The sequence below is a fragment of the Panthera uncia genome, unplaced genomic scaffold (genome assembly GCF_023721935.1).
Source record: "Panthera uncia isolate 11264 unplaced genomic scaffold, Puncia_PCG_1.0 HiC_scaffold_1350, whole genome shotgun sequence".
Lineage (NCBI taxonomy): Eukaryota > Metazoa > Chordata > Mammalia > Carnivora > Felidae > Panthera > Panthera uncia.
This window is the reverse complement of record NW_026057976.1, coordinates 1-27,524: the sequence shown is the minus strand read 5'-3', so window position 1 is coordinate 27,524 and position 27,524 is coordinate 1. Positions and strand designations below refer to the sequence as shown.

The following is a 27,524-nucleotide window of genomic DNA, read 5'->3' as shown; positions in this document are numbered from 1 at the left end:
TGCTTATCTGAAAACTTTTTACAAACTAAAAAAAGAAAGTGAAAGGAATCAGATTATTAGAAACTTCTTTTTTCTTCATTAGAGTTACAATAATGGTGACGATGATTATCTTTTATTGAGTGTGACAGGTGCTATTGTTGATTTTTTACAAATATCTTAGATCGTCATATCAACTATTTAATTATTTTTGACACTTTATATATTAGAAACCTAAAATTCAGATTTTAAGTGATCTGCTCAAGCTCATCAGTAGAGCAGGTACTAGAGTTCAAGTTTTCCTGATTCCAAAATGATTGCTACATTCTCCATCATGAACCCAACTCCCCTTCCTTAGATTCTCATTGTCACCCCAACATATCCATATCCCGAAGTTCCACAGGGTTTTTATTCATCTCTAACTAGTCAATCTTTTTGCCTTGGGGTTTTAGTGAAGTGGCCATTCTCATTCATTGGCTGAGATACTTATGGGCAGTGCACGAAATTATTAATCTTTCTGGTTCAACAACTTAAGTCTAGAGCCTATCACATCTCACATCAGCAAATAAACACCAGGGAGGGGGGAAAAAAAAGAAACACACTAAGCGGATAGATGAATGGGCCAATCTTGTGGCTGAGGAGAGTATTTCCTCTCTTTTCTTTGTTAGCCTAATAGGTGAGGATTGTGGTAAGAGATTTTAAAAGCACCTGAGAAAGCAGTGACAAGTAGTGACTGCTCTGAGTTCACATAAGGCTCAAGCAGCTTTGACTTTTCCCCAAAGAGTTAGGAGGGACCCTAACAAGTCTGGTTTAGATGGAGGAGAAGAGCAAGAAGGACCACCGGGCTCTGCTCAACCAAGGAGAGGAGAATGAACTGGTGAGTCTTCCCTTTTTTGGAGTACGGACTTCTCAAAGTATCTGAGGCTATGGGTAGGTGCAACTGTAGTGGTACTGGCTTTAGGAACTGCAGAGATTTAATTATTGTAAGGCTCCTTGAGATCCAAGGGCACAATTTTATAGTTGGGGAACGGGCTGAGAAGACTGTCTTCTAGATGATGGAGTTCTTGCCAACCCCATATGCATCAGACAGAATGAACTTTCCTTCTTAGACATTTTGTGGAGTATTCAGTGTATATCCCACATCGTGCTCAGGAAGGGGTCTCCCCCTCATCATCTGGGTCTCCATCTACTTGGACAAACTCAAGCAAAACCTGAAAGTTTTTTGTTAATTCTTATGTTTTTGGTATATCTGTATTACTGAAGCTCGGTGTGCTTTGGGTTGAAGTTATGCTAAAAGTATAGAGAGGTTTTAAGCACTAAGTACTAAAAAAAGAGAACATTGTGGCCTGGTATTAAGTATATATATATATATTTTAAAAAGTTTTCACTTCTCCAGTTCTCTTTCCCTACTGCCTCTTCTACCAAACATATAGCCATCTTGAAAAATAATCATTAAAAGCTTAGAAACTGCAGGGTCTGTTTGGGATTGACAAGTTTACATTTGTTATTTTAATTGATGCTTAGAATTCAGTGATGAAGGACTTAATCCTATTTCATAGAAAGAAATCTGAGATCAAAGAGGTTAAGTAACTTGTAAAAGGTCTTCAGTCTACAAGGGACAGGCTGGAAATCGAGCCCCCTTCTTCCCCCTTCACACTCCATGCTATTCGCACTGCAATAGTGTCTGCAGGTAGGCAATGAGAAAGGAGAGGAGGAGAATGGGGGCCCAGACAGAGATGGAACACTGGAGACGGAAAGGGCCCATGAGATGTGGGTCACATAGCAGAAGGGTGTCAGTTTCCTGCTTGTTCTTCCAGTTCCCCATGAGATCTGTGGGAAATCCACACCCACCCTCTCTCCACACCCTTCTTTGTTAACCTAATAAAAATAAGTGATTTCACGTACACCTACACTGTTCAAGAAGGCAGTCCCTGGTCATACATGGTTCTTGAATGCTAGCAAAATAGTGGGACAAAAGTGAAATGTGCTCTATGTGTAACATACACACCAGATTTTGAAGATAGTGAAAGAAAAAAGAGTAAAATAGCTCAATAATTTTTATATCGGTTACACTTTGAAATGATAGTTTGGATATGTTGGGTTACATAACATATGTTATAAAAATTGATTTAATCTGCTTTTTACTTCAATGCGTCCACTAGGAAATTTCAATTACAAACATGGTTCACATCAGCGACTTCTATTATCATACCACACTGATCTGGACAATGGTATAATGCTTCAAATCTTGAAGGGATTCAAAGAACTAAAACCTGCTTACCTGTATTCACTACTAAACAGCTCTGTGCCAGTTTTGATGTTTTTTTTTCCCAACATGTAGATGACTGTTCATGAAAATCTTTGGCCGCTCTTTATTTTTTCTCTAACTCTGTGATGTATTTATAAAGTCTTTAGCCTAGTACTTTAATTTTCTGAATCACATGGGGTGCATAGGTCTCTCTCCTTAGCCAGGCATGTATTGAGGCACACAGTGTGCATGTCAGCCGTTGATTCAGGGTTCTCTTAGGCCATTCGTGCTGCATTTGCTTTCTAAAGGTGGTCTTGATTCTGCCTCTGAGACACAAGAGATGCTTTGTTCACATGAGTTGCAAAGCCAATCTTTCAACTGGTGCTCTCCCCCTCTTTACTGACGCCTGCCAACTAAATGTCAACATTACAACTGGGAGCAGCTCCAGGGGAGGAAAGGGCTACTTGGTGTGGAAGATACAGTTTTGACAGGAGAGCTCTTCACTTCATTAATTTGTTTTCTGGGAAACAGTGAAGGATTCCTGGACTCTAAGACCACAGATCTGGGCTTTAGTCAAGGATCTGCTGTTAACCACGAGTGTGGACACCTTTTGGGGCCTTGCTAGTTTGCCTGAAAACAGTATCACGTAACCCCTCTGATTTGAAAGTTTTGCGAGTGCCATATATGAAATGTGGAAAGTGCTGTGAAAATATAAGGAGTGCATTTACATCCAAGGAGGCAGGACTTACTATGGGAAATTTGCAAATAGTAAGTGAAATTAGTATTGGAAATATCCTCCCTTTGTCTGATTAAACTTGGGGAGTGATAATTGTTTGAGAGCTACCATTACGAAACCAAACAGTATGTGATGAATTAGTAAGAAAAATCAGGTTCTTGGAATGTCTGAACTATTTTAATATATTTTTAAAGTTTATTTATTTATTTTGAGAGAAAGAGAAAGCATGAGTGGGGGGAGGGACAGAGAGAGAGGGAGAGAGAGAATCCCAAGCAGGTTCCACACCAGTATGGAGCTCAATGCAGGGCTCAAACCCATGGACCATGAGATCATGACCTGAGCAAAAGTTGGATGCTTAACCAACTGAGCCACCCAGGTGCCCCTGAATTATTTTAAACAACAGCATGTACTCCTCATCTTTAATTTAAAGACACACACACACACACACACACACACACAAACCCTACTCAAAGGATTAAAATTGAAAATCAAAAATCACGCTCTATTGGCCTCTTTCGGGTCTTTTGTCAAAATTTATGTTAACAGCTTGGATGAAGGCAAGCTTATCTAATCTGTGACTGATGCCCCACTATGAGGGAAAGGTAACAATATAGGCGACAGAACCAAGATTCAAAAAGTTTTCTAGATTTGATTGTAAGAGAGAAATTGACAATGTGGTGTAACAGGCCTCGGTATTGAGTTTGTGTTTAAAGTTATTCTCAAACTACAAGGTGGGGATATCAATGACTTGGGCTTCGTAGCTATGCGTGAAAAAGTAATTAAAGTGCTTTATTTGGTCATGGCTGAATTTTTAGTTACCACTATGATATAGCTATAAAAAATTAGTACTTGGATGTCTCACTAGAAGCCCATTCAGCATAATAGAAGAAATAACAGTTCTATTATAATCTATAATATTTAGGAAACTTCTAGGGAGTTATATTTAATTCTAAGATTCAAACAAGAAGTATAGTGTATTTAGAGGGATATCTGGATTTCACAAACAAGAATCATTTAAAATGGTGTAGCCACTCTGGAGAACAGTATGGAGGCTCCTCAAAAAATTTAAAATAGAGCTACCCTACAATGCAGCAATTGCACTACTAGGTATTTATCCAAGGGATACAAAAAGGCTGATTTTAAGGGGCACATGCACCCCAATGTTTATAGCAGCACTAACAAAAATAGCTAAAATTATGGAAAGAGCACAAATATCCATCAACTGATGAATGGATAAAGAAGATGTAGTATACACACACACACACACGCGTGCCTGTGCACACGCACACACAATGGAGTATCACTGAGTGATCAAAAAGAATGAAATCTTGCCATCTGCAATAATGTGGATGGAACTAGAATGTATTATGCTAAGCAAAATAAGTCAGTCAGAGAAAGATAAATACAGTACGATTCCACTCATACGTAGAATTTAAGAAACAAAACAGATGAGCACAGGGGAAGAGAAGGAAAAATAAGATAAAAACAGAGAGGGAGGCAAACCATAAGAGACTCTTAAATACAGAGAACAAACTGCGGATTGCTGGAGGGGTGTTGGATGGGGAGATGGGCTAAATGGGTGATGGGCATTAGGAATGGCACTTTTGTTGGGATGAATGCTGGGTGTATGTAAGTGATGAATCTCCAAATTCTACTCCTGAAACCATTGTTACACTATAGGTTAACTAACTTGGATTTAAATTAAAAAAAAAAAAAATAGAATCGTTTAAAAGGTATTGGGAATAGTTACCCAAAGAATAATCAAGGCACTTGTCTTCCAATAGTTGAGAGGCTGATGTGGAGAACAGAGTATAAGTTGGCAGAATCCAGCCTGATTTATTTTCATTACAGGACAATTTCCTAACCATCTTTGGTGGCAGAATCTTAACATGATACCTCTCCATTGACTCTTCCCCTTGTATAATTCCCTTCAGTTGAGTGTGGTGGAACCCATAAATATGATGAGCTGTGACTCCTGTGACTATGTTATGTTGTGTGGCAAAATGGATTTTACAGATGTAATCAACATAGACTCAGCTGAGTTAATCAAAAGGGAGATTGCCTAGGTGGGCCTGACCTGATCAGGTGAGCACAGAAAAGAGCTTGTGTTCTTTCTGGAGTTATGGATATTCAGAGCATGATAGGGGCTTGATGCAAGGGAGCTTTTTCCATTGCATCTTTGAAGATGGAAAGCTCTGTGTGGTAAGAGCTCTGAGTGTGTCTAAGAACTGAGAACTGAGAGCAACTTCTAGCTTACAACCAGCAAGAGAAGGGGGGGTGGTGGTCTCTCTCTCTCGGTGCTAGAAGAAACAACTGAATCCTGCCAATAACCGTGTGATCTGGAAAGAGGTCCTTGATCTCTGAAAGGAACACAGCCCAGAGGACACCTTGATCTTTTTGTGAGACACTGAGCAGAGGATCCACAGTCAGACCCTTAACCCACGGAAACTGAGAGATAATGGATTTGTGTTGTTTTAAACCACTAAGTTTGTTATGTGGCAATAAAAACTAATACACCACAGCTATCCAACAAGGGAAGGTATAGCCCTATAAATTAGTGAGCAGCCTGACTTTGGTAGCCTCTAGATGCTCATTGTGAAGGATGGTCTATAGCTATTTTTGTCAGGAAAGGAATTTGAACCATATCATTTCTGAGATACCCCTCTTGTATTATTGATGCCCTCATTTCAGGAATAAAATTTAACAGAACATGCCATGTTGTCCCATGTCCTGGTCTAAGGCAAATTCTGGCTCTCGAAATGGCCTCTGCTGATTAGCCCATGCATCTCATTACTTTTTGACTCACGCTTTCTGCTTTTTTGCTGTTAGCTGCATCAAACAAAAGTCCTTACTTGCACTTTTACTTCCAGGAAGTAGCACTTTTGTTAGAGTAGTTGACTTTATGGGAATGTCTGGAGCTGAGAGTGATAATATGTTCATCTCTTCGGTATTGGGTTTTGATTCACACTGCTAAAGAGGAAAGGGCCTTTCTTATTCCAGAAAGAAGCGTACAGGGAAGACTTAAGAGGTTGACCTATTTCAATAATTATTTTGAACATCTTTAAGACTCAATTTTTTGATTTACAAACAATAATTTATAAGTACTGTGAATAATAGTATCTATTTTCATAAATAATTACGCCTATTTCATGGAGTAGTTGTGAGGATTGAATGGTACCTGAGTAAGTGCTTGAGAAAGGTTAGCTCTGATTGCCAAATGCAGACAAAAGAGAAAGTGACCCAAGACATTGTCTCCCCCTGCTCAAGGGACACTCCATGCATGAACACAGGACAAGATATATGAAACTATAACTAAAATTTCTTGTTAATCAGTGATGACTAACACAAATTACTACATGCAGCCAAACCAAAGCAGTAATAGAGGGGTAAGGAACAATGACTATACTGACATGATCCATTAATTGGGGCACCCGGGTAGCTCGGTTGGTTAAGCGTCAACTCTTGATCTCGGCTCGGGTCATGACCTCACGATTCATGAGTTCGAGCCCCTCATCCAGCTCTGCATTGACCGCGCAGAGCCCACCTAGGATTCTATCCCACTCTCTCTCTGCCACTAACCCACTCATGCTCTCTGTGTCTCTCTCTCAAAATTAACAAGTAGGCTTAAAATGTTAACATGATCCATGAACCAGAGATATTTACCCTAACATTAAAGAAAAGAACCTGGGAACACGGCAGAGTTGGAGACAAGAGAGCAGAGGAGAACCTTCACTCACCTATCACACAAAGGAACACAATTGGGTCTCCAGATAAAGATGACAAAGGGTAGATTGTGAATAATGAATGGAAACATGGTGCTGTGATTGCTGTTTGAGAAAAAGGACAAACACGATGAATTCTTGGCCCATAAAAGGACTCAGAGGTATCATCTCCTTGGCCATGGTTCAAGGGAAAGTTTGAGGCCTGCCTAGAAAAAGCTAACTTACTCTAAGGCTATTGGAGCACCTCTGCATGGAAGGGCTTAACACTTCACAGCAAAAAACTGGCATTGCCATTCCCAGAGGTAATTAGCGTACTGAGAATTATTTATGTTATGTCTTGGTTGAGTAAATACTGACTTGGTGCTGCGAGAATGTGGGTTTGAGTAAGTGAATGTGTTGCAAACTGTAACCCAGAGACCCATTCTAAAAGAGTTGAGTCACATACTACGGTGCCTGTGCATGGTAAGTACGCAAGAAATATGTAGATAAGTAGGGGCGCCTGAGTGGCTCAGTCGGTTAAGCTTCCGACTCTTCAGCTCCAGTCACCATCTCACGGTTCATTAGACGGAGCCCTGCATCAAGGCGGAACCTACTTGAGATTCTGCCTCCCTCTCTCTGCCCCTCCTGCACTTCTTTCTATCTTCTCTCTCAAAATAAATAAAAGTAAACTTTAAACATTGCTGAAAAGAAATATTTAGATAAACACATGAAAGGTGAGCATAAGAATAAAAGCGTTTACAAAAATGCAAAAGGACCTGTTCACAACACCAGTCACGCACAAATGCTAGTGCTCTAGATGCAATGAAAATTCAGGAACAAAAATAAGCAGAGAGCTGGGGGACGGTTGCGCCCCAACTAAGAGGAGCTCTCCAAAAGAGGACTCGGGGGAAGAGACAATGTTTAGATGAAGCTGCACCCTGTAACTCTCCTTTCCTGCGGAATTTGGCCAATCTTAGTTCCATCTCTGATGGTAATTATAAGACCTACTTATTTAAAAAAGAAAGGAGGGGCGCCTGGGTGGCTCAGTCGGTTAAGCGGCCGACTTCAGATCACGATCTCGAGGTCCGTGAGTTCGAGCCCCGCGTCGGGCTCTGGGCTGATGGCTCAGAGCCTGGAGCCTGCTTCCGATTCTGTGTCTCCCTCTCTCTCTGCCCCTCCCCCGTTCATGCTCTGTCTCTCTCTGTCTCAAAAATAAATAAAACGTTAAAAAAGAAAGGAAAATGATTTTAAAAGTGCCTTTTATGCACTAGAACTCCATATTGTATGTTCTCATTTAATCCCCATGAGCTAGCCACTCAGATATACATTTTATACTGAGAAAATGAGGCTCAGTTAAATAACATATGCAAAGTCACATTACCCGGGGTGGGGGGGAGGATCCCCTATTACACGGTTTTCCTCCTATATGAGTGAAGATGATTGTACTGTGTGTGTGTGTATGCTCATATATATATATACATATATATGCATATATATAATACATATGTACATATAATTTCTAATGCATGATTCATATAATATATATTATATATTAGTTACTAAGCTAGTTAGTTTTTCAATCAATTTGGCGTTTATCTTAAAGCTCTTTTCCCAGTTTCATGTATCACGAAGGTGAGCAGTTTACTTTTTGGCCTGTGTTTGACTTCAATTTTGACAATTCGTGCTCTGTGGGAAAAGCAAAAATTCCACTTAAGCCATTGGATCAATCACTTTTAGAAATACAACTTAATGGTTTTCTCAAATAGCATTTAGTTCTGAATATTGCCTGTGGTCAAATCATTTCACAATGACTCCAATGGGACTAGCCGTTTTTAATCTACTGAAATTTTGTTGACCTGTGCATTACTCAAGCTAATATTAACCGTTAATGTATACTACATACTTGAAATGTTTCAAGAGCCCTGCTAAATGCTTTGCATGCATTAACTCATTGGTTTCTTGGAACAAACCCGGAAGATACTGATATTTTCCTTTATGGAAGGGGAAAGTGAGTCATCAGAAGAAATAAAGTGGGTTGCTCGACGACTTATATGGGGTTAAGTGGTAGAGGGATGATTTGAGCTGAGTTTTCTCATGCAGCCACAGTTTCACATGAGGAATCTAAAAATTTAGTGAACTTAAATCATTTACCCAGATCATATTAACTAGTAAGTGATGGAGCAAGGAGCAGAAGCGAGAGCTTCTAGAAGGCAATGGGGTGGGGTATAAAGAACAGAGGCTCTGCTGATAGACCTGGATAGGGCTCTAAATTGTGCCCTTTAGCAGCAACCTCTGTTGAAAGGCACGTGCATATTTCATTGTTACTCCGAATCCAGGCTGCTTCCTTTTGTATTTTGGGCCAAGGAAAAGACCATTAGAAATGTGGTACCTCTCCTGGTATTGGGAGCATGGAATTCTAGTAGGAAACAAAAAAGTGAGGGAACATTACTGGCAACAGAGACTAGAAATCAAGTCTATATGAAGATGGCGCAACCTTTGTGCTATTCAACTCACTAGTAGGTGGTAGATCCGGGTTCCTCACCCTGTGGAACACAGCCGCTTCCCATTACCAACCTTGTTTCAGTATCTCACAACTCAAAACCAAAAACTCTCTCCACCTTTGGCTGAACCAATTATCAGATCACCTGTTAACACTGATTGAAAGCTTCCTTTGTGCTCAACACCTTCCACCTCTATTACTCTTCACAACTATGCTTCCAGGTGTGTGCTGTTATCCCCTACGTACAGAGATGGAAACTGAGACTTAGAGAAGGTAAGTCCTGAGGTCACATAGCTTATAGGTGGCAAAAGCCACTTTACCGCAAGGAACTACATGTAGTGCGTTTGAGGTTCCGATCCTTCCTCTCTCTGTTCCCAATGTCTTTACATTTACGAGGCCTCTAGATTCTACTTACCTTCCTCTTAACAGCACACATATTCCTTCCTCTACCCTGCACTTCTTAGTGGATTTTACCCATGGGTGTTCAGTACTTTGGAGACATCTGAGTGACTCTTAACTGCCTCAGAAGAATAATCATTGAGAACACTGAAATTATACTTGAGATTAATTGGTCAAAATGGAGACATACACTAGGATAAACTCAAATTACACAAACATTGGCAAGCTGACTGAGAGGATTTGATTAAAAAGAATGCCAGATGAAAGAATGATTCAACCGAAACTTCAAGTCCCACATCTAGCTTATAACCTTTGGGAAAACAGACATGATAGGAAATTTACCAAGGTTTATGAGGCCAATTTATCAAGGAAGCAAAAATACTGTTTCTATTCATCTTTGCTCAAGGAGCTACATATTTCTGAAAGTTACTGTGACTTTTTGCTGTTATTTTCTCTTTCTCGATATAACTCCATTAAAGTAATTAAAGTAACTTCCACCAACTTGGAACAGGGTGTCTAATAAACACCCTCCCTTTATTACTTTTTGTTGACATATATAAATTCAGTGGTGTCAACAAAGTGCACTGATCTTAAACAGACAGTTCAATGACTTCTATTATCAGTTATTTTTGCTCATTTCCTATAAATAGAATTGTGTCTTGATTTACCATCCTTTATTTACTCGTATGTGAAATTCACATTTATTGTTGTTCGCATTAAAAGTTACATTAAAAAATTATTTTGTAGTGTTACGTTATACGAAAACACAATATTTATCTTTCTCTTGTTGATGTACCTTTAGATTATTTCCAATTTGGGACCCTTATGAATAAAACTGATACAAATATTCTTGTGCAAATCTTTTGGCGAACATATACAATTCTCTGTGTAAAAATCTAAGAATGGAGTTACTAGCTCATAGAGTGATCCTATCTTTAGCAACACAGTTTTTCAAAACGTTTGTACCAATTTACACTCCCCAAAACAATGTATATGAGTACCATTGCTTCACATTTTTATCTACACTTGGTATAATCAGTTTTTTCCACTTTAGCTATACTGTGGCTATGTCATTGTGTCATTTTATCATTGTTGTGTCATTTTATTATTGTGTCATTTTAGAGTAAGTCTTCAAATCTGGTGAAGTCTTCCAACTTTGTTCTTTTTTTAGGATTGCCTTGGCTATTCTGGCTGTGATATGTTATTGTAGTTTTATTTTGCATTTTCTTAATGACATGATATTGAGCACCTTGTGGAATATTATCCTGGAAATCCTCTTTTGTAAAATGACTGTTCAAGTCTTTTGCTCATTTTTTATTGCGTATACATTACATTTTTTATTGATTCGTAGTCATTTGTGATATTTCCAAATATGATTCTTTTTTTATACATAGGTACAGATAGCTAGTATCTTCTTCAGAGACCTTTGGATAAACAGAAGCTTTTAGTTTCATTAAAGTAAGATATCTTTTTTTATCTTTTTTTATTTCCTGTTTAAGAAATATTTTCCTACTTAAAGTTCATGAAATATTTTTTCTGTGTTTTCTTTCATATGATCTATTGTTTTAGTTATCACATTTAAGTACATGTGCCACCATTAATTTGTGTATGGTGTAAAATGGGGGGAAAACTCATTTTTCTAGCACCGTTCATTTTGCTCTAGCAACTACCTATTGAGCCAACCATCCTTTCTCCTACTGAATTGTAATGGTTCAGTTTTGTAAATGAAACGATGAAATATCTTTGAGTCTCTTTCTGGACTCTCTATTTTGTTTCTCATTTTTTTTTTCATTTTTGGCTTGTAATTAGTAGGAATTTGTAGTAAGTCTTCACTTCTGGTAGTGTAGGTCTTCCACAATTGTTCTTTTTGAAAATTGTCTTGATTGCTTTAGGTCCTTTGTACTTCCATACCGATTTTAGAATCAGCTCCTCAATTACCACACACACACACACACACACACACAAAATGTCTGATGTGAGTATAAATGGGATTGCTCCTGGCTAACCCTCAAACTTAATATATCTCTCCTTTTATTTAGATCTGTGCTTTCAGCAATATTGTGCAGTTTTCAGTCTAGAGGTTTGTCTAACTTGATTAGGACTATTATAAGTATATTGATTTTTTTGGCTTGATGATATTACAAATGGCATTTAACTTCATTTTCAAATTGCTTGTTACAAACACAGTTGTTTTTCTATATTGACCCAGTATCCAGCAACCTTGACAAATTCACTTATTAACTTGTATAATTTGTACATTATTTTGGATTTCTTAATAATTATATTATCTACTCACACAGAGAGCTGTACTTTTTTTTTCTTAGTTGACATGTAACATTGTGTAACGATGTAACATGTAACATTGTGTAAATTTAAGGTGTACAAGTTGATTGGTACACTTAAATACTGTGAAATGATCACCATCAAAGTGTCTGTTAACACTTCCATCACTTCACATAATACTATTTATTTCTTGTGGTGAGAACATTTAAGATCTACTTTTTTAGAAACTATCAAGTATATAATATAGTACTGTTACTTATGTTTCAGTTATAAATGTTGTTACTTTTTCTTGTCTTATTGCACTGTTAAACTATCAGAACTGTATTAAACATTAGTGGTGATTATTGGTAATCTTTTACTTATAACTTCATAGGGGGAATATTCAATATTTCATTATTAAGCATGATATTAGCTGAAGGATGTTTCTGTCTATTCCTAGTTTGCCGAGAGGCTTCTTTCTTTGTTTCCTTGTTTGTTTGTTTCCTTCTTTCTCTCTCATGCATTAGTGTTGAACTTTATGAAAGTATTTCTCTATACCAATTGCTATGACGTTATAAATTTCCTCCTGAATGTTAACATACCAAAATTCATTGATTGATTTTCAAATTCCTGCAATCCTAGAACAAACTCCATTTGGTAACAACATATTACCTTTTAATATATATCACTGATTTAGCTGGATAAGATATTTTGTGATTACTTCATCTATGTTTCTTACAGATCTTAGCCTGTAATTTTCCTTTCTTTTAACAAACGTTATCGGGTTTTGGTATATGAGTATGCTAACTTCATGAAACAAGTTGTGAACGTTTCCACCTCCTCTACTTATGAAGGAGTTTGTGCAAAATTGATATCACTTCTACCTTAAATATTTGAAAGCATTCACAAGCCATTTGGACTTGAAGATATCTTTGTAGAAAGCTTTTAGTTACACATTAATTTTCTTTAAGAGCCATAAAAATATTGTGATTTATTTCTGAATTTATCAATTTTAGTTAACTTTTAAGTACAAATTCAACATCATTGGATTTTTCCATTGTAAGTCTGATTTCTATTTTATTCATTTCTGCTTTTTTTCCTGTTTTTCTTTATTATTTCCTTCCTTATACTTTTTAAGATTTAGTTTGCAGTTCCTTTCTACAGCTTCTTGATTGGGAGCTTGTTTCATTGATTTCAAACATTTATTTTCTTTTCTTACATACACATCTAAAATTATATATTTCCCTCTAATCATTGTCTTAAGTTCATCCCACAAGTTTTTATTTGTCAATTTCCATTTTTATTCAGCTCAAAATACTTCTTAATGGCTATTGTAATTTTTCACCTGACTCTATTACTTAGAAATACGCTATTTGAAAAAAATTTCAAATCATTTGGGAATTTTTAAGTTACCATTCTGTTGTTATTTCTAGTTTAATTATAATGTCATCACATTTTATGTTCCAGAACGTTGTCAATTTAGGTAAATATTTCATGTGTACCTGAGAAAAATTTGAAGTATGCAGTTTGGGGTTAAAATTTTCTTCATTTGTTAATTAGGTGAATAGGGTTGTTCATACTTCCTGTATTCTTTTGGTGGTGAGTTTTTTGTTTTTGTTTTTGTTTTGTTTTGTTCTTTTGGTGTACTGGTCTTATTAGTTAGTGAGAAAGGGGTGTTAACATCTCCCATGATGACAGTGGCTTTAAGTGCTATTTATTGCTTTACAAAGTTTGAAACTTAGCTTATAAGTGCCCCCAAAGTTAAAATTGTTATTTCTTCTTGATGAATTGATTCTTTTGTTTTAGATTACGAAGTGTCCTCCTTTCTCTCATATTTATTATTTATTTATAATTAATTATTAAATATTTTTATTTATTTTTAAAGTCTATTTTCTCTGAAATTAACATAGCTATACTAGTTCTTTTTTGTTAGTCTTTGCATTGTATATTTCCCTTTCTTTCTTATTTTAACTAGTTGCTTCTTTGTATTTAAAGGTGTCTCTCGTACACAACATATAGTGGGTTTTTTACTATCTCAGACAATCTTTGTTTTCAATCACGGTATTAATGTCATTTATCTTGAATGTAATTGCTGATATTGTTGGGTTAAAGTTACTGTTTTCTATCTATTGTATCTATTCTTTATCTTTTTTTCTTCACTTAATGCTATAATGGCTCACATTTCTGCATTGACTTCATAAATTTTGTTTTTAATGGTGCCACTATAGCCCACTGTTTTGAGTTCCACATCTTATGGAGCCATTAGCTATTAATTGGTTCTTCCAATAACTTTTCCTACTACAGATAATACTGCACTGAGCATTGTTATACACATCACTTTCTACTTTGTGTATTATTTCCTTAGGGTGTATTTCCAAGTGTGGAATTACTGATTCCAGAAATAGAAACATCTTTATAAAATCTTGATATAATTTGTCACCTTGCTTTCTCTAAAGAATTATTCCAATTTTAAGGTTTTAGCAGTATGTAGTCATAGTGATTTTTTTGCCATCTTGCTGGCATTGTCAATTCTGTTTTTAATTTAAAAATGTTGTAAAGAAAAGAACTGAAGGGGTATCAGAATTATGATTACCAATGCCATTGTAGTATGTAAGTGAATCAAAAAAGGGAAAGGCATTTGTGATGGGCTTTTTCAACCTATGAGTTGGCCTAAAGTTCCAAACCATTCTGCTTCTACTTTGAATACTTTGGCAATAAGTCCACATGAATAACTTAGTGAAATAATGCATATTTATGACATAATATGTGAACTGGCATATACATTTTATTTGAGTCTAATAAAACTATCATTCACAAATAAAACTAGAACAGGTTTATGGAATCAAAAAGAAGATAGGAAAAGAGAAAGGAGACCCAACTGGAAATACGCTTAGAGGCAGAGTGAACACATTTTAGAGTTACATTAAAATCTTATCATGAATAATCTCAAAATAGAGTGGCTGCATTGCTAAACTTAATGAACATTTTTTCCCAAGTGGATGATAACTGAGAAGCACTGGAAAGGAACTCTTAAAATTGTAATTACTTTGCAGAGCACTTAAGGAGACATTATCTCATTTGAGCACTAGTACCCTGTAAGGCATGCATTTCTAACTGTTTTTTTTTTTTTAGGAATCAATTGGGATTCCCTAGAGGTGATATTGTTGCATCCACACGACTCCTGAAAGAGAATGCTACGGGCACCAGTGGCAGTCACAACAAAGTTTATTACAATGAGAGGCAAGGCCAACCGATCACGACCAACACTTGATAAGAGTGCGGCCTCGAACAGCCGGGGTACAGAGTTTTTAAAGCCGATCACATCGTTTTATCATTACCTGGGAACAGAACAGAAAAACAGTTCCCAGATGAGTTAGAAACAGTTGCCAAATGAGGTGATTATTTTAAACTTTCTGCCACTAAGTTGCAACCAGTGGATCTCCTTGACCTTGCCTCTGATGCTTTCTTTGAGTTTTTGTTTTCCTTCATTGGTAAAGCCTGAATTTCAAGAGTATGAAACGTGATTTACAAGAGTAAAGCAAGGCTGTTTTCTCTTGACCTTCGGTGTCAGAACAAAGCTGTTATTTTTAAAGCTACATGTTAGCCCTACACTACAATTTAGCCCTTACATTTCCCCCCTTTCTTGCCAGTGAATCAATCCCTTGATTCATCATTAGGAACTAAGGGGATATCGTGGGACCTAATCATCATAATTTTTATTTCACCAACTTGCCTCTTGACATACTGTACTAACCAATTGATTATGCATGGGCCAATGGTTAACCCAAGAAGTAACAATAGCAGTGGCCCAGCTATGGCGGTGAGCAGTGACGTGAGCCAGGGGGGCCAAGAGAATAAACTCCAATACCAATTATTGCTGGCCTCCCTGGCATATTCCCTGGTCCTAGGATTATCCCTGGCCAAACCGAGAGTGTCTCAGATTACTCCGGAATTGGCATAAAAACAGCAGGTTTCTCCGAGGGCCACACAGAGACCCCCTTCTTTCATGAAGAGTAAATCAAGTCCTCTTCTGTTTTGTAATACAACCTTGGCTAAAGAGTCTACTTAATGTTCCAGCCGAGAAATTGAAATTTCCAAGTAGCCTAGGTCTCGGTCTACTTGCTCACTTATAGTTTTGAAATTTTGGTCCCCCACAATGAGTCCAGCAGTTCCAATAGCTGTGGATCCCACAATTCCCAGTCCCACTAGGAGTGGAATGAGGACTGGTGCTGCCCTTTTCACCCTGGAATGTCCTTTGAACAGAAGTAAATGTTCTTCTCTACCTGCTTCTTCGCTATATAGGTATATTTGTGGGAGAATATGAACTAGGATACAAATCTCTCGGGTGCCAACCCCAATGTATGTGGCTGCAATGCAGGAGGTAATTCCTGATGAGCAAGCAAACCAGGCTCCAGTAAGGGCTTGGTATGCTATATTTTGGGGGGCTATCAGTATCTGATCTACTTAGAATATACACTTCTGCACAAGAGTTTTTGTAAAGGGAGGTATGCCAATTATATTCTTGGGACACTATGCACCAACCCTGCCCTTGGAGGTCTCCTAGGGTTAAAATTGGTCGTGAACCCCAAGGGCATAATGTCATGCTTGGATTTAGCAATTTTACGACATGCTTGTCTATGTCTTGTCCAATGCTGGCATTTGTAGCCACTCTCACATAATACGGGAGTTTAGGGTTTAAACACAGCCAACAATATTGTACAATCTTGGTGTGAGATGAATATAGCCAAGCATACATAGAATCTACTGCATCTAACCAATGTGTCTCATGGGAGAATGGGTTCTGGATATGACCTGTTGTTGGTAATTCTGACTTTGTGGGGGCACATGATCGTAGGGAAGGTTGGGAAGGGACAGTCGGAAAGAGCGGGGGGTGTAAAATCATGTCCTTGTTTGGCCCTACCGGATTGGGTGGAGTTTTTCTTTTCACACTTTGTATAGTAAAGGAAATGCCCTTGTCAACTCCTGGAGCATACATTCTGAGACCCCCCCCCCCCAAGTGTGTCTAGTGTCCCAGGAAGAGGAAAAATTACTGGAACTAGAAGCCTTTTTTAAACATATTTTTGTTGGGTTACATTTTCCTTGAGTCTTACGTTTGGGATCTGGAGTTCTAAGGTGGGTGATTAAGCAGTCATGGCCCTGTCCTGCCAGCCAGGGAGCCAGCGTTTCACAACCCCGTTTTGCAAAATGGTATTGGCCTTTTCCTTCACATTCAACCTTTCTATTTGCAAGGCAACTGTATAACCCTGGTAGGTTAGACAATTTTTGTTCTTGATCCCTGTGTCCACATCCATAGGTAACCACATAGGAGTTTTCGGGGACCGGAGGAGTGGAGCCCATTGGCTGTTTATAATTAGTAATTAAAGTCCCCCATGAGTCCTCCACCAAGTCACAGAAATCAAACAAAAAACAAGGCACAGTGGAAGAGGTATTAGATGCTATCACCTACCCCGTGACAGTGTCCCTGAGTTCCCATTGGTATGGCCAAAAAGATAGGGGATGCAATTCCATACAGTCCCCCACACTTATCATTATACAAACCCAGACAATTATTATTATGCCCGCATCAGTCTTAGCTTTAAAGGATCCTCTGGGTGCCTTTGGACCTTCCATTGCTGTTTTGTTGTCTGGTTTCGTATCAGTCTGGGGTGTTCCCGCCTTGATGCAGTTTTTCTTAAACTGAGAGTGATGAATCCAGGTTCGGACACCATCTACCTTCACGGCCGTGGGCATATCAGGATCATGGTGTGCAGTCCTTTCCAGTGCAGCTCCAGGGTTTTAGGCTTGTGCCTCTTGACCCAGACTAAGTCTCCTGGTTGAAAGGGGCGAGGAAGAACAGGAGGATGAGCAAAGGCTTCTTTCAAGGCCCTGGTTATTTCCTTTTGTACATGTTGCAGGGCCATGAGCAAAGCCAGCAAATGGTCCTGTTCCAATTGTTCCATTACGTCGTCTCCTAGCTTCGGCAGGATAGGTGGAGGTCTGCCAAATAAAATTTCATAAGGGGAAAATCCCTTGACAAATGGAGTACAACAGGCTCGCAAAAGGGCAAAAGGCAGGACATCAACCCAATTTTCACCTGTCTCAAGGGACAATTTGGTTAAGGTCTCTTTTAGGGTCCGATTCATCCTTTCTACTTGAGCTGGGCTCTGAGGTCTATACGTACAATGTAATTTTCCAATTTACTCCCAATGCCCGGGCTAGACCCTGGGACACCTGCGCTGTGAAGGCCGGGCCATTGTCCGATCCTATGCTCAGAGGCAGCCCGAATCTAGGAATTATTTCATTTAATAATTTCTTAACTGGGAACGCCTTGACCCACCCGGAGGTGTCTACAAAAACAAGCAGGTATTTATATCCGTATTTCCCTGGTTTAATTTCAGTAAAATCTACTTCCCAAAACCAGCCTGGTTCAGTTCCTCTATCTCTTTTAGCTTCTGAAACCTTCTTACTTGCACCCTGATTTACTTGGGCGCAACTTACACACCTTTCAACCATCTCTTCAATCTCTTTTCCCAGCCCTTGCACCCTGAAATTTTTCCGCACTAATTCCACCATCTTGGTTTTCCCAGATGAGTCCCTTGGTGGAGTTGACACACCATGCGCGGCCTGATTGCCGTGGGTAAGAGTATCTTACCTTCAGGATCCTGAAACCACTTTCGTCCCAGTATCATACTTCCCCCTTTTCTTGAAACCCACTCCAAATCTTTAGGAGTGTAACTGGGCTCCAGTGGAAGCAAAGGCTCTGTCAAGATCGGTATCTCCAAGGCACTTTTACTTTTAGTTAGGGCAGCTTCTTGAGCTGCTGCATCAGCCAGGAGGTTTCCGACTGTTTCGAGGGAGTCGCCTTTTTGATGTCCCGGGCTGTGAATGATTGCCAGCTTCGCAGGTTCCCAGATGGCTGCTAGAAGATCTAAAATTTCAGCTTTATTTTTGATGTCCTTGCCTTCCGCCATGAGGAGACCGCGCTCTTAATAAATGGATCCGTGTACATGCACGGTTGCAAAAGCATAGCGGCTGTCCATATAAATATTAACTGACTTGTTTCTTCTGAGTTTTAGGGCTTTTGTTAGCACGATGAGCTCTGCGCCCTGGGCTGAAGTTCCCGGGGGAAGGGTCTGTTGCCATAAGTCTCGCGGTCTGTTGTCACTGCAGCACCAGCCTGCCTTTGCACTTGAAACACAAAACTACTGCCGTCTGAAAACATGCTATCAGGGTCTTGTAAGGGAACATCCGTAATATCGGAGCGGAGGGATGAATCATCGCCAAGGTTTCTGGGCAAGAGTGCAGAGGCGGACATTGTCCTTTGGGCAGCAAAGTGGCTGGGTTTAAGGCTGTGGGGGCACAAAAACGTATTTGGGGCTGGTCGAGTAGCAATGCTTGATATTGGGTAATCCGAGCATTTGACAGCCATCGCTCTGGGGGAGCCTGCAGTAAAGCCTCCACTTCACGGGGTCCCATGACAGACAATGCTTGCCCCAAGGTTAGTTTGTCTGCGTCTTTAGGAGTGCGGTGGCGGCAATTTGTTAAATGCATGGGGGCCACCCGGAAGCAACTGGGTCCAGCCGTTTGGATAAATAGGCCACCGGTCGGGGCCAAGGTCCCAGGCGCTGAGTCAGAACTCCCTTGTCTACCCCCCTTTTTTGGCTACAAACAAATGGAATGGCTTGGTGGGATCTGGCAGGGCCAAGGCTGGTGGGGTCATGAGAGCATCTCATAAGGCTTGGAAGGCTTTAGTTTGAGTCTCCCCCCATGTGAAGGACTCTGGAGACCCCTTGAGAGTGGCATACAAAGGGGCTGCCAGTTCAGCAAAGCCAGGTATCCATAGTCTGCAGTAGCCTGCTGCCCCCAGGAACTCGCGAACTTGTTTGCGAGTTTTAGGCTGAGGAATATCGAATATAGCCCGAATTCTTTGTTCACCGAGATAGTGCTTACCTTTTTTAAGGTTGTGACTTAAATATGTCACTGCAATATGACAGATCTGTGCTTTTCTGGCTGATACCTGGTACCCCAGTTTTTGCAGAAGACTCAAGAGTTCTTTGGTGGCTCTCAGGCATTTTAAATGAGAAGGGGCTGCCAACAAGATATCATCAACATATGGCAGTAGAGTTACCTGGGGGTTGGATATTCGAAATGGCTCTAAATCCTGGTGCAGGGCCTCATTAAAAAGAGTAGGAGAATTTTTAGATCCCTGGGGGGTGTCGCGTCCAAGTGAGCTGTTTGGCTTTTCCCTCTTCAGGATCAGTCTATTCAAATGCAAATAGTGGCTGGCTTTGTGGGGCAAGAGGGATGGCAAAGAAGGCATCTTTTAAGTCCAGAACTGTATAATACACCTGAGAAGGAGGAAGCAAACTAAGGAGAGTATAAGGGTTGGGTACAGTGGAATGAATGTCCATTACCCTGGCGTTTACTGCTGTTAGGTCCTGAACTGGCCGGAAATCGGATGAGTAAGGCTTCCAGACAGGGAGAAGCGGAGTGTTCCATGGCGACTTGCATGGGATCAAAATGCCAGAGTGGCACAAACGCTTGATATGAATGACGATTCCCCGCCTAGCCTCCCGGGACATGGGATACTGTTTTAGTCTTACCAGAAGTGCGGATGCCTTAAGTTCCACTATTATCGGAGCTTGATGAATCGCCAGCCCAGGTGGATTGGCCTCGGCCCATACCTGGGGGAAGTCCGCCTAGAGGCTTTTAAGGAGGGGATCAACTGCATGGACATTTTTATCAGGCACCGGAGTGAGCAGGCCCTCTTCCCCAAGTGGCACAGTCACCATTACTGTTGTTGGGCCATCCTGGCCAACTTTAATATGCATACCCCCTTCAGTGAATTTCAAACTGTAGTAGGTCTCTACCTAGTAATCCAGGGTAGGGGCATTCAGGCATGATTAGGAAAGAATGTGTAACGGTTTTATGGCCTAAATCTACTTGTTCAGTGGTCCATTTACAAGTCTGGAACCCAGTTGCTCCTTGCACCAGGGTTGCTCCTTGCCTGGTGGGGCCAGGATCTTGTTTTAGAGCTGAAAAGGTTGCCCCAGTGTCCACCAAGAAGGTCTTAGGTTGGCCCTCTATATTAACAGTAACCAACGGCTCAGAAGTGGGCTACCGAGCCGCGGCCCTGTCAGTCTGAATCAACTCCCATTACAGATACCTGGAGTGGCTGAGTTTTGCGTGGGGCTAAGTTGGGGCAATCCTTTTTCCAGTGTCCCTCTTGTTTGCAATATGCACGTTGGTTTTTTTCCTAGTGGCGCTTTAACCCTGTGTCTTCTTTTGCCCAGACCAGAATTCTTTAGACGTTCTGGGTCCTCTTCCCCGCGGGCATCCAGGACAGCCGCTACCACCCTAGTCAATTTTTTTGTCTTTCTTCCTGAGAATCCCTATTGTTAAAAACTTTTTGGGCTATTTCAACTAACTCAGATAAATTTTTTCCTTCAAACCCATCTAATTTTTGTAACTTTTTCCAAATGTCTGGGGCCTTTGTAAGACAAAGGCCAGGTTTAATGCCCTTCTATTTTCAAGTGGGGCAAGGTCAATAGGGGTAATGTGCGGTACGTCTCCATGAGCCTTTCTAAGAAGGCTGAGGGGCTTTCCTCGGCCCCCTAAACTACTGTTACCTTAGACATGTTTGTGGGCCAGCGGGCGGCCGCTGGGAGACCTCCCAGTAGAGTCTGGCGAAATAGGGTCAATGATGGCCTACCGTGAGGAGTGTTTCAGTCCCAATTTCAGGATGTGAGGAGGGAAAAACTTCCTCAAGTACAGTGGGATCCTCGGTGGGTTGCCAGTTTGGCCCCATCACTAATTTCTGGGCCTCATGATGGATCTTATCTCTTTCCTCAGTGGTGAAGAGAACCTGCAAGAGCTGCTGGCAGTCATCCCACGTTGGCTGATGGGTCACAAATACAGTTTCAAGAAGAGAAATTAATGTTTGGGGTTTCTCTGAGAATGAGGGGTTTTGAAGTTTCCGATTATAAAGGTCGCTAGTGGAGAAGAGTACATAAGTCATAAAGGGTCGGACATCACCCTGCAGGAGTGGCCCTGGAAGAAGGGGCAGGGCAGTGGGAGGGTGGTGGAATTCCGGGAGTCCCTGACCGGGTGTGAGACGGGCTCAGGGGAGTGTCCCTACTGATCTGAAGCATCTTGACTTGTATTCTTTGAGCGAGAACTATAGGGCGGCGGGTGGTTTCTTCTTCTTCCTCTGGTGCAGGTGATAGAGGGGGCGGCCACCTAGTCCCATCAGGATTCTTATTCTGAGCTCCAAATGGGCAGCCTTTGAGTGATAAAGCCTGTACTTTAAGGAGGCAAGGGGGAAGGGGAAGAAGTTTTAACCAATCTGGAGGGTTTTCAATGAGGGTCCTCCATGCCTCAGTGGAGGCACGAATGTGGTCTTCTAGGTCTTTCTAGGCACGAATGTGGTCTTCGTGCCTAGAAGAGACAATATCATGAAAATTATATACCAAAGTAAGGTCAAAGGTCCCCTGTGGAGGCGATTCGACCTGAAAGTTGGTCCATTCCACCTCGCAGAGTTCAAAGGACTGGCTTCTTAACGTGGAGGCCGAAAACTGAGGCAGCTCTCCTATAGTCCTAGAAATGAGTAAGAATGAGACTCAGAGGGGTGGGGGTACTCTGATTTTGACCCATGACAAAGATAGGCAAAACTGACAGGGACGCACAGTCAACAGGAAGAAAACAAGACACGAAGACAACACAGTTTGAGATCTCAAGGCCAGTAGGCAGTGGCAGTCACCTGAAAATAGGATTTTTCTTGACAAAAACCAAATCAAATGGGGTCCATCGGTGTCCCAGTAGCATCCCTGACTCTGTGTCTATAGGTGCATCCGACAGACCCTCCTGAGTCATTCAAATGGTGCGCCCCAAGAATTCCTTACCTCTCCCAAGTGTTGGTGCAGCAATCCGAGGAAAGAACCCTGTTTCAGACCTTTAACTTTTCCGGCCCATGCACAAAATGTTGCATCCACATGACACCTGAAAGAGAATGCTAGGGGCACCAGTGACAGTCACAACAAAGTCTATTACAATGAGAGGCAAGGCCAACTGATCGGGACCAACACTCTTGATAAGAATGCGGCCTCGAACAGCCGGGGTACAGAGTTTTTAAAGCCGATCACATCGTTTTATCATTACCTGGGAACAGAACGGAGAAACAGTTCCCAGATGAGTTAGAAACAGTTGCCAAATGAGGTGACTATTTTAAACTTTCTGCCACTAAGTTGCAACCAGTGGATCTCCTTGACCTTGCCTCTGATGCTTTCTTTGAGCTTTTGTTTTCCTTCATTGGTAAAGCCTGATTTACAAGAGGATGAAATGTGATTTACAAGAGTAAAGCAAGGCTGTTATCCCTTCACCTTCAGTGTCAGAACAAAGCTGTTATTTTTCAAGCTTCCTGTTAGCCCTACACTACAATTTAACCCTTACAATATGATTTACCTAAGGTCACATAGCTAATACCCAGTAGAGCAGTGACTCAAACATCTTTGCTACCTGTGACCTTTCCATCATGTTTAAAGATTACTTTCAACAAATGTTATTAAAATCTTCATTTACCAGAGTTCTTTACTAGAAAAAAAATAATGAAAATGATCACTGAAGATGATAACTATTCCAAATATTAAGCCAAGAGATTTATTATAACATGATCTAAACTGGCATAAAATTCCAGAAGATTTCCTCATTAAAAATGCTATAGAAACTCAGTAAAAACCCATTTATTAACATTACATCTCTGTGATGTGGACATGGAAGTCAGAGTCTTAGAAACACACACAAACACACACACAAAACAGCAGAGGTTAAAATAATAGTGTAGTAATAATGTCATTCATAATCAACATTCTTCTGGGTCTCCCAAGTACACTAAAAATCAAGTTTTTGAAATTTAAAAACAAATGCTGTGACAGTTCTTTGTGGAAGAGAGAAATTAGAAATTTGTTTGAAATAAAGGTATATATTGTTTTCGACTGTTTCCTTCTAAAACCGCGTCTCAAAGTCTTTATTCATTTCATGATATTATCAACTCCCCTACTACTAAAAGTAGAAATTTTTCAGCATGTTACCATCAGGGTAAATTCCTATAAACTGTCTTTTGAAAATCTTTCATGTTCACAGATAATCTCTTAATTTATATCATCCCACCATTTGTATCACCTTCCACCAGTAAATTTACATTAATATATTTTTAAACTTCATACCTAAAAAAAGTGAATCTGGTACAAATCATGGGGTGACTCTTAAAACTAGAACCAAATAAGTCTGCCCATTCTTTGGTCTGCCCGTCTGTTTTAGCTCCATATGCCAGGGTAGCCAAATGGGTCTTTTTTTTTTTTTTAATTGTATCAGCTGACAGCTGTGACAATCGATCTGTTTCAACCAGCCGAAACCAGGTCTGTCTCCCATCTAACACCCCTGCATCTAAAGCTTGTGTTTCTTGGAACAAAATGATGTGTTTATGTAAAAAAAGAAAAATAGAGTCATGTTTTCTTTACTCTCCAGGAGGTGTTTGGTTACCGGACCCAGAATCTACGCAGAGCCCTATGCCTTATAACAACCATGCTGACGTGTGGGGTTCTTCTGCTGGTGTTCTACTGGAAGCCCCAGTGGAGAGTGTGGGCTAATTGCAACCCATGCCCTTTGCAAGAAGCAGACACTGTTTTGCTAAGAACAACGGTACGTGCCCTTCAGCATTGCATTGGTGGTGCCACCAATGGCTGGCTGGTGTTCCAAAGATCTTTCTTTGCTTAAGAGTTTTCTTGTTCCCAAGTAGGAGATGGCAATAGTATCCTGGAACTTACTTGCCCTCTCTTACTTTGACTCAGGAAGGAAGGACATTTCCTCCATGTCACTCTGGGGAAATGACTACTATGTCAGGCTAATTTTCAGTTTCCTTAGCCATTACATGAGTAGTGGCTGTTGGTATTACAACTCTTATAGACATAACACAAGAAGGATGTATTTTTAGATATTTTTCAGTTTTTTTAGAATACAAATTTTGAGGGGAAGTAGATATTTTAAACCCTTAAATGTCATAAGATAGCCAGAAGCTGTTTTCTTCATAAAAAAAACTTTCCTGTGAAGTATGTCTTTTTATTCTCTAGCACAGTGGTTCTCAAATTAGTTGGAGGGCTCCTTAAAACAGACTGCTGACCTCACCCCAGAATTTTGATTTAGTAGGCTTATGGTAGGCCTGAGAATTTGCATTTTTAGCAAGTTTCAAGCTAATGCTTGTCTGTAGCCCAAACTTTGAGAATCTCTGGTCTAGGTAAGTATTTGGTTGATTGAGTGACTTATTGAATAAATATTTGAGAATTTCATGGGCTGGATTGATTTCTCTAGGATGAATTCCAAAGATATACGAGGAAGAAGGTTATATGCCTCTACTTAGCTACACTGAAGTTTCCTATAAGCAAGAACCCAGAAGAACCCCTGGTGGCTGACCGCCACTCTGTCATTAACCATGCGGTATTGAAGCCAGAATTAAAAGTAAGCAATTTTGAGCGCAATGTTATGGCATGTCTTTGCTAAAAAAGAATACTGCAAATGTTTATTGGAGGAAAGTTCTGAATGTCATGCTGCTGGGCTGGGAATTACAACAGTGTGTCAAAGCAAGTGAGGCTGCTGGGCTGGGAATTACAACAATGTATCAAGGCAAGTGAGAGCTGCGTGGGGACCCCTACCAAGAAGCCCTCACCTCCCCTGACAGGCTTTACTTGGTGAATGACATCTGTTCTATCACATTTGTAATTGCAGCTGCGATATATCCAAGTGCGGAAAATCAGGTATGTTTGGGACTACTTGGAGAAGAGGTTTCAGAAAGTCGGGTAAGTCTTTTTCTCAGCATTCATCAGGATATAAGGGAGGAACCGGAATTGTTGGGTGCCACGAACTAAGGTATGCTTCTTGTCCTGACCACGCCCTAGGCTGCTGGAAGACAGCAACTCCTGCTATGATATCCACCACACGTTTGGACTGGGCCTGACCAGTGAAGAGCAAGAGGTCAGGTAGGGTTTGTGATACTTCCTGAGAGTAAACTCGGCCGGCAGAAATTGAAATATCAAATGGCTTATGATAAGTGAGCTATAGGCATAATGCTTCACCAGCTTCATTTAATTCCAGTTTATTTACCAGCAACAGAGACAAATTTTAAGTTGTTTTCATCACAAGCAAACTTATTAAAAAGAAGAGCCCAAAAGAACAGTGCAGGAAAATATTTGATCTTTTCTTTCAGGATTGTAAAACAGTCTCGTCTGTGTTGTTGTTTTCATTCTTTCCTTAAAAAGCCTTGAGTCATTTCATAGACTTCTGATTTGTCATCCTCTAAATCCTTGGAGAGGCAGAAAGACAATATTATGATTAATTTTCCTATGAAGAAACAGCCTGGAGATGAAGATTTTGTTTGCTCAGGTAGTTGTGTCATTCTTAACACCTAGAACAGTGCCTGATTCATGGTGGACGCTCAACAGTTATTTGTGGAATGAATGAATACATGAATGCATTCATTAATCTACTGACCGAATGCCTTTACTATGCTAAGCACTTTGCAAGCACTAAAGATCTAAGGATAAATAAGGCTTACTCACTACCCCCAGAGACATTCACTGACTATTGGGAAAGAATAGTGGTACAATTGTGAGAATGATATCTATAAATGCACAGAGATTAGGACATAATAGTATAGTAGTACCATAAAAATGCTTATGCTACTTATTAACCCATAGCGATTTTGAGTCTCGGCTTCCCTCATCTGTAATTTGAAATAGTGAATGCTGGTGAGTCTGAAAGTAAACCATTGCAAGACTTCCCCAGAATCCTAATAATTACCTTCATTTCTTGCCCATTTTCAGGACCTATCCTGCCCGACCTTCCTCACAGTCTATCAGAAACACAAATTCTCCAGCTAAGAAGCATTCTGGTACATAAAATACTGGTTCTTGGGCTCCACCCTCATAATTTTCATTTAGTAAATAGGAACTAAGGGTAGCGGTGAGAGCAGAAACTGCATTTTAAGCAAACCCCCCCTCCAACGATTCATATGCGCACCAACTCTGAGAATTACCGATCTGTTGTTTTTAAACTTTTCTGCTGAATGAAAAATGACGAAAAAATGAACAAGGCATCATCCAGATTCTGACAATGTTTGCAAAACGCCTTAGAGATAGTATCACTGTATAAGATTTCAGATGTAATGCTGATTACGTTGAAACACAAAATGTTGTCAGAGTCATTAAGAGCGTACTGGTTTCATAGCATTAAGCACCAGACACGTGAAGGATTGAGCTAAGTTAGGAGGTGTAGTTGATTAACGCAAGTTTACTTCTCCTAGGACACCATTTCTACAGGAAGGATTGCCCTTCACATTTGTCCTTAGCAAGTGCCAAGCTTTACTAAATATCACAAATAATTAAATTTAAAGCTGGTCCACACCGTAAAGAACTTGACAATGTAATGAGCAAGACAAAGAGTTTAGTTTCCCAAATGCGAAGGATAGAGGAAATAATCTACTTTCAAATACACAGGCAGGTTTTACTCATGGGTTTTTCTAGGGGGACAGTAAAGAGAGTGAATAGAATGTGAAGATCTCCTCCCCCTACCCCCATCATTTTTTATTTATTATTTTTTATTGTATTATTTTTTCCCATCATTTTTTAATGTAAGACTAGGGCTTTTTTTTTTTTT

The 27,524-nt window shown here is 40.1% G+C and overlaps 1 protein-coding gene across 3 annotated transcripts; it reads left to right on the top strand.

Annotated features, from left to right (window-relative positions):
- The first annotated feature begins 720 nt into the window (after nucleotides 1-720).
- LOC125916951 (probable cation-transporting ATPase 13A5) lies at nucleotides 721-27,518 on the top strand. Of its 3 annotated transcripts, none has more exons than XM_049623199.1 (6): nucleotides 721-853; nucleotides 24,345-24,518; nucleotides 25,185-25,331; nucleotides 25,599-25,627; nucleotides 25,769-25,849; nucleotides 26,693-27,518. In XM_049623199.1, exons 1-6 carry the CDS (start codon nucleotides 791-793, stop codon nucleotides 26,766-26,768), a joined length of 570 nt encoding a protein of 189 aa, XP_049479156.1. In that variant the 5' UTR covers nucleotides 721-790; the 3' UTR covers nucleotides 26,769-27,518. The 3 variants fall into 3 exon arrangements, with proteins under 3 accessions (XP_049479156.1, XP_049479155.1, XP_049479154.1); XM_049623198.1 differs by having other exon boundaries at nucleotides 25,599-25,669; nucleotides 25,769-25,844; XM_049623197.1 differs by having other exon boundaries at nucleotides 25,599-25,669.
- Nucleotides 27,519-27,524: the final 6 nt, after the last annotated feature.